Source organism: Botrytis byssoidea (genome assembly GCF_014898295.1).
Source record: "Botrytis byssoidea strain MUCL 94 chromosome Unknown BBYS_021, whole genome shotgun sequence".
NCBI classification, from domain to species: Eukaryota; Fungi; Ascomycota; class Leotiomycetes; order Helotiales; family Sclerotiniaceae; genus Botrytis; species Botrytis byssoidea.
In genome coordinates, this window is record NW_024065862.1 from 391,868 (window position 1) to 399,545 (window position 7,678).

General features: G+C 43.4%; 2 protein-coding genes across 2 annotated transcripts; one reads left to right on the plus strand and one right to left on the minus strand.

Annotated features, from left to right (window-relative positions):
• Nucleotides 1–161: 161 nt before the first annotated feature.
• EAE97_009292 (uncharacterized protein) lies at nt 162–3,907 on the minus strand (the record flags this gene model as incomplete). Its single annotated transcript, XM_038879807.1, has 5 exons — nt 162–353; nt 479–1,288; nt 1,351–2,409; nt 2,506–3,120; nt 3,248–3,907. The coding sequence occupies 5 exons, from the start codon at nt 3,905–3,907 to the stop codon at nt 162–164; spliced, it is 3,336 nt and encodes a 1,111-aa protein (XP_038729363.1).
• Nucleotides 3,908–4,972: 1,065 nt separating this feature from the next.
• Nucleotides 4,973–7,458, plus strand: EAE97_009293 (uncharacterized protein; the record flags this gene model as incomplete). Its single annotated transcript, XM_038879808.1, has 12 exons — nt 4,973–5,112; nt 5,162–5,189; nt 5,262–5,278; nt 5,337–5,558; nt 5,612–5,789; nt 5,841–5,934; nt 5,984–6,025; nt 6,081–6,189; nt 6,242–6,743; nt 6,802–6,890; nt 6,977–7,190; nt 7,246–7,458. 12 exons carry the CDS (start codon nt 4,973–4,975, stop codon nt 7,456–7,458), a joined length of 1,848 nt encoding a protein of 615 aa, XP_038729364.1.
• Nucleotides 7,459–7,678: the final 220 nt, after the last annotated feature.

Here is a 7,678-nt window from a genome sequence, read left to right on the forward strand (position 1 = left end):
ATATAAAAAGCCTAATCCATCCGCTGATATTCTATTGAAAGTTTTCCGATGGCATTGTCGCATTTCCTTTTGTTCCCCTCTTCTATCTCTTGTCATATCTCATCACCGCTTCTCATATTCTCGCATTCCAATCATTCCAGAATCTACCATGTCCTCTCCCTCTATTTCTTCGGAAACTTAACAAATCCCATCATCCTATATTTCGTAATCGGTTCCTCATCAGCCACCATTTCAGTTGGTCTCGAGTCCCCCGGTAATTCATTTATTGCACCCGACATAAATGTATTGGGTGCAGAAGTTGCAGAGTTTACATCTGATTTGTGGAGGATAGGTGATGTGGCAATGGTATCATTCTGTAATGTGTTAGTATCATATATTTTTGGGGGTGAAAAAAGAAAGCAAAGAGGCTTTCAAGATGATGTAGTGGGCGAAATTCCCGAGAACCGTCGATCAAGAAGGAACAAAAAATAGTACTAACTGCAGTTAGAGGAATCTTCCTGACCACTCCCCTTTCCGCCTTCGAAGGATCGATCCATGCCATGACAATCGCGGCCTCCTCATCTGGCAATGACATGAACGCCATTGCGAATGAATCAGATTTAATAGTAAGCTCTCTTGAAACTGCTATTTTTCTGATATCCAACGGACTAGAATTTAGAGCCGAAATCAAATACAAATGCCCCTTTTCATTGACCATAGCTAACTCTTTTCCAGATGGAGAGAAACTAGCGCACTGAATACGACTTCCCAACTTTCCAGATCGATTAGGCGCGGTTCTTATATCTGTTTTTTGACCTGTTTTAGGATGGACGAGGACTGGTACACCGGATTGTGTCCAAGTCGTTATACACACCAGAACTTCTTCAATACCCGTTCTTGACCGAAAAATAGCAGACGAGAGACCTCTATCTTCTGACTCATGTAAAGGAACATGATATCTACAAGAAACTAGTTCTTGAGACGATTGCATTGGAGTCATCCAAAAATATATTTGAATAGCTCCACTTTTGGCACTGCGGGTACTGGCAAGAAGATGCATCCCATCGTCAGAGTAGGAAAGGGTTTCTACCTCCGGACAGTCTTCACATTCACTATGAATGCGACTATGAAGTCGATCCTCTCTAGGTTCGGATGATTGAGTGGTTTTGAAAAAGTACACTGTTGCGTTTGTAAAGCCTACTGCGACGGTGCTTTCGTTGGGGGATATGGCTATGCTGCTTACCCAAAGATTTGGGGGTAAGGGATACTCTACAACCGGAGCTGATGTTTGCAAGTTGACTATTCTAAGCTAGTTTAATGTTAGTAATTAGATAAATCATTAGGAAAGTGCTATTGACCGAAAGGACATACTGTGAGCTTTGGATCTCGGGTGCCAATTATATAAGCTAAATACATTTTGGTTACAGATGCCTTATAACAGCTACTCTCCGTTGGGAATACACGGGTCATCGCGGGAGGGGATGCTCCCATATCCCAAATTTGTATTAAAGATTGAGTCCAGAATAGGCCATTCGTTGAGTTTTGTGACAAGGAAATATTGATTGCCTTAGCGCTTTTGCTTTTCGAAGTCTTTCTTGGTACTCGTACCAAACTTTCTAGATTTATTTCGTCGAGTCTTTGAGCCTCTAGTGCTGATGAGGAAAGTGATGTAGTTTCGACGGACTGTCCAGGAACAGACTCCTTTCGCGTTCCAGTGAAAACCGATGTCCATTTGGATCCACCTTTTGACTTTTTTCTATCAGAATGGCTCTGGCCTATTGTTGGTCGGTTGACAAAATAAGTCCCGCCTTCAGAGTTCATTCCATACGGGGTATGATCATTCGGTGAAGTATTACCAACGGAATCTGGAGAGAATGGCGTCTCGTCTGTAGTAGTAGAGTTTTTCCGAAGCTCTGGTATTCTCGAGGGTTCACCTGACCTCGAATCATCCAGTGATACCAAGTCAGAAGAGGAAGAAGGTAGGGTAATAGGGGTGTCTAGTCTTTGGCTGAAAGTACCAACAGTAGGCGACACTTGAGACGGCATAGTATGAGGTAAAGACCTAGACCGATCTTGGGCAGCTGCGGAGACAAAAGTTGTCTTGTTGTGAAAGGGTGAAGGTGGTTCAGTATCATATGTACGCATCTTCAAATTGCTTGTACTTGAATTACCGTAGGCTGGATGATAGGGGATTGCTCCATCCATTTTCGGCGGTGGAAGTTGGAAGTATGTGGGAACGTATCGTTCCAAATGCATAGCGTCTGCATGGGATTCAAAGGGCTCAAGAAGATCCCAAACTTGCCTTGCAAGCGCCATCTCACGCATTATTGTAACCGGTTCTTCGCATTGAACGCACTTTGTCTTTGAGGGTAGTCTAACTTCATTTATATCTGGGTTTTCCAACTGAGCATAGAGATCATCGTCAGCATGCTATTCCATTCGCGTCAGTCCACATTCAGACTATTGCTCGGAACCTTCCCGAATAATTATGTCAGAAGTTAAATTCTAGTAAAATATTTGGCGTACCGGAAATTTCAGATTCTCTAGGTATCTCATCTGTGAGGCACCAGCTATATGACATTTAGAGCAATTGAGCGTATATATCCTCGGTCTTGACGATTTGGCATGCCGGCTTGGATCATCAAGAGCAAGAATCCTTTTCGTAATTTCAGATATTGTATGCATCATCTCCCTATCACTCACGCGACTTATTATTTGACGATCATTGAGTCGCAGACATAGTGCATCTATTGCATCCAACTCCTTATCATCTATTTCCATCTGCATTGACTGTCTCCTCAAATCTGGTGTATCTGGAAGGATGATTCGATATTGATCAGTAAAAGTGCCGACCAAATCTTCTTTGGAGAATCGTGTCGGGATTCGCATATTCTCAATCGCTCGTAAAACTGCATTCCTCGTTCGTTCTGATGCTGCTGGAAGATATGCATCGCGACTTTCTCCATTTATCGTATATTGAACCGAAGCTGCGACGACGAATTGAGTAATGTCTCGAAGTGCCAGGAATTGTGCGAGCCATCCACCTCCCCCACTGCCTCCTCCTTCTCCTCCTCCTCCTGAACCATCTGCAAGTATAAGAGTAGACACATATTTTGTCGAGAAGCAATCGCTCAATGGATACTGTGATGAAGAAGTGTGGCAGTCAGTCTAGATTCGTAGATTTCGATTAAAAGGTTCTAGAAGGGTACTTAGAAAGCTTAGGCCTAGCGGAGCCCCATAAGTAAAACGTGAATATAGTGGCTCTTACCAATTCTTCTGCTAAATTTGGCAGTTCATCCCTTAATTTAGAGGGTAAAGCTAGTGGGTTAGGCTCCGAACCCCGCAACGATTCAGTTATTTCTTTGCAAACCAACAACAAAAATGATTTCGGTCCTGGATAACTGTCAAACATATGTTCGAGTGAGCGATGAATGCGCCCAAATCTATCTCGACGAATCTTTCTCTGCAATTCGATTTTCGATTGAGATTGTCCATTGGATGGCGGCTGCGGTAATAGTTGGAGGACACGAAGCGCAGATAGTAACAGTTCGGCCAAGTACTTGTCTCTCAATTGTCGCGACTCCCATAAACTCTCTCGACCTTCGATAACAATGTGTAAGACAAATTCGATCATCCGCAGAGTCACCTCCCAGCTAGCCAGAAATCCAAAATACCATCCATCTTTTTGAAGCTTCGCAGATGGGATAGAAAGGCGTTGTATATAAAAAATGGCGTTGAGTTGAGCAAATAGCGTTATTACCAGATTTTGATAGGTTTCCTTATCGCCATCAGAATATACTTTTTCGAGGGAAAACTGCCCCACCAGTTCCAATATTATACTATCGACGTCGCTGCGCAGGGACAATAGTTTCCAAATGTTTGCTAGACGTGTAAATTGTGGTGATGCGGCCGAGGCTGGAGTCGGCATGGTGTGTTGATGGCATGAGCTCTCAATCTACGTAGTAGCTTCAACGATTCGAAGCAGTCTGGTCGCCACGTGGGCTGACTCCCTCAACTTGGTGCCGCAATAATGGCAAGCTTTGAGAGTATATCATAAGTATGATTGATGCGTGTCAAAATGGACCATGAAGGGCGAAGATCATCAACTCGATCGGATCGTATTGGGCTTGTTTCCTGGCGACCACAACCCGCGACCGTTTACAGCAATGGCTAGGGTACCATGAGGGATGAAATGGGTGGTGGCCCCGCTGTCACTTCAAGAGAACGTTCAAGCAAGGTCTTTGGATAGGATTTTTTTCAAAAAGTACCCTTGTTCGGGAAGACTGTGCCCAGATTTGTCTCTTTTACTTGATCCAATTTGGAAGGTCATCCAATCTCAGCTACGGATACAGACCGTTTCGTCTATTCGTATCTCCTGTATACCATTGGATCATTTACTATCTGGCCACCCGGAGGGCTGAAAACCCCAACCGGTATCAGGGTTTATCATATGCAATGTAACCCACTTTAAGGATCAATGAAAATGCTGGTTGAAAGTCCACAAGGATAGCACAGACTTAGTTCTTCTTGTGGAAATCTCAGACGAAAGAACCAGCTTCAAAAATAAATCTGACATTAAGGTTTTCGGGATTGATCTTATTTCAGAACTTTATCTTCTGTACTTGACTGGTTGGTTGCTTCGAAATTTGGTGTTTACTTTCTGTTTGAGGTTCATATTTATCCAGTTTTATACATTGTAACCATATTGCAAGAGTATATCTTGTCACGAGGTTTAAACAAAGTACTACCCAAAAGAGCGGCAGATGCGGGGTCCCTGTAAGTAGGCATCAGCTTCGTGCGATATAATTAGTCGTCCCTTCTATGTGGTTACATTAGACCTTCCGCCCGTACAGGGGCTAAATATTGCGGAGGATTGTCTACATCGAGGCAGTGCAGATATATATGATTCTAGGCGACCCTGATTCCTTCGACCTCTTTTGCGCGAATTGTCATAACTTTTTTGACTCGAGATTTTGACCGCAACATTGTTACGATGGATCATGAAAAACCTGAAGCGGTGGATCCACCGCAAATATTCGAATTCGACATCGATCAAACTCGAAGTCGGACAAGTCCAGATGCAGAGCCTAATTACCCTGAAGACCGTCGGGAACGCCGAGGGGAGAGTCTGTGGTGCGCCAATCTGTACCATTCAATCTTTGCGAACACTAATTATAATTAGGAGAACGCTTGGTGAACGGCACATTAATGTGAGTTGCTGAGCTATGGCTGAGCTATTTTTCTGTCAGAAACAATGGCTAACGACGTAAATCGTACGCCAGATGATAGCGTTTTCTGGGTACGTTCCTCGAAATCAAATTCTACCCAAGCATATAAATAACGTAATACGGCTACAGGACAATTGGAAATGGACTTTTTCTTGGTAGTGGTCGATCTCTTGCTGGGGCTGGACCAGGCGGCGCCGTCATGGCATACATTATCATGGGAACAGTGGTTTCATCTGTTATATCTTGTTTAGGTGAAATGACTGCTCTTATGCCTGTCAATGCCCCGGTCGTAGAGTTTCCTCGAAGATTCTTAGATCGCGGCGTAGGGTTTGCAGTTGGGTGGATGTATTGGTGAGCAAACTCAATCATGATCCAAATCGAGAGGGAATATTGACGATCAGAAGGTTTGCATGGGCTGTCACTGCCGCAGAAGAATTAGTTGCTGTTTCTGGAACTCTTGGATTTCATTACGATGATGGAAGAACATTTCTAGCTTGGACAATTGGGGAAAGCGTCGACCCCGCTGTTTGGATCGGATTGTTCCTAATAATTGTTACTGCTATCAATATGTTTCCTGTTAAAGTGAGTATTCAGCAGCACCCACTAATCATGACAGCTACTGATCAGCTACAGTATTTCGGAGAATTAGAGTATGCTTTCGGTTGCATCAAGATCATCTTTATCACGATGGTCATTGTTTTGATGCTTATTCTTGACACTAAGCAACGTACGTAAAGTACTCTTTCGTTGATTGTTGTGCGCTGACGCCCCGATAGCTAGCTCAGATGCTTATTACACGTCACCTCCAAACTCTAAATGTGGGTATTATTAGCCGTGAAGTGCTATGTTTTTATACTGATTCAATATATTCAGATTGGTGTCATCCGTGGGGATTTTTCAACCACGCCTACTCCGTTCGAGATGAACAAGGAAACCTGCAGCGAAAGATTGAAGGACCCGCTGGCTCATTCCTTGGGATGTGGTATGTCGAATCACTATCTCCAAGTCCTATCGATAGCTGATTATCTCTACAGGACAACTATTATTAATGTAATTTTCTCATATACTGGAATGGATATTGTAGCAGCAACTGCGGCAGAGTCAAAATCGCTTGCTAATGCTGAGAGTATGAAAATGGCCGCAAGAAAAATCTCCATTCGTATCGTCACTCTCTACACCATGGCCATGATCACAGCATCTTTTATAGTACCATATACTCATCCTTTCATCAATGGAAAGGGGCAATCGGTTGGCGCGCACTCCATTTTTGTTATTGCAGTTGTCGAGGCGGGATTACCAGCTCTGGCACATTTTTTCAACGCCATCTTCGCTTTTGCATCCTTTACTTGCGCCATCAATTCTATGTATGTGGCATCGAGAGTCTTACATACTTTGGCTTTACAGGATCAGGCGGGACCGGAGTTTATTGCCAGGAGATTAAGGCAAACAAGATCGGGTGTTCCAATCAGAGCGGTGTTAGCAACGGCTGCTATGGCTCTAGTGGCTTTCATGGGTAGGACTGGCACAACTGCAATTGTGAGTACCTTCACCCATCCGTTTATTGCGATACATTGAAAATTGATTGGGAAAATAGCGACTAAGTGAATTGGCATCAAACTGCACTTCATCGATTCTTATCGTCTACGCCACGATTTGTGCTACTTATCTCGGATTTTTTCGGACGTATGTCTCAAGTTTATTTTTTCTTCTTGCTTTTTCCCAAACGTTAGTGTTTCATTTATGCAGCCTATTGACGCCACAAATGACAGACTTGAAGATACTAAACTCTACGGAAATGCATCGGAAAGGCAAGCAGCGCACTATGACCGCGATCATCCCCGTTACCCATACAAATCACACGGTCAATGGCTTAAAGGGTTTTACGGTATGGCGGCATGTATTATTCTCGTTACTTTTAACGGTGTTTCTGCATTTCTTGAAAGACCTTTTGATGCTAGAAGATTCGTTGCGAGTTATGTATCTGTATGTTTAGCTTCCCTAAATCTCCTATTGACTTCGTTGGACTAACACGGAACAGATCCCGGTGTTTATTCTTCTAATTATAGGCTATAAAATCAATAAGCATGGACTGAAAGTACGAAATTGGGGCCCGGAAAGATCAAATGATTTGAGAAACACGATTCAAGCTGCGAGTGAGAAGAGAAAGGGAAGACTAGAGTTTCCGGATGAGGGAATTAGTATGGAAAATTTCAAGACGTGGGCGCATTGGATGTGGGTATGGACAAGATAGGTTGTGCTGGAACACGGCGAGCGTGGTGAGACTTTTGGAACTTCGTATTGGGCTTATGATTGAATGACATCGGCTTGGGTATGGATTGGGTATGGAGAGATTATTGAGGCTCAAATAATATTGTATTATGAGTCTTGTACGGAACTACAGGATGGGAAAGAATACAGGATACTGGGATAGGATAAATCAGGAAATGGAATAAGATTGGCGTATGGGCGCC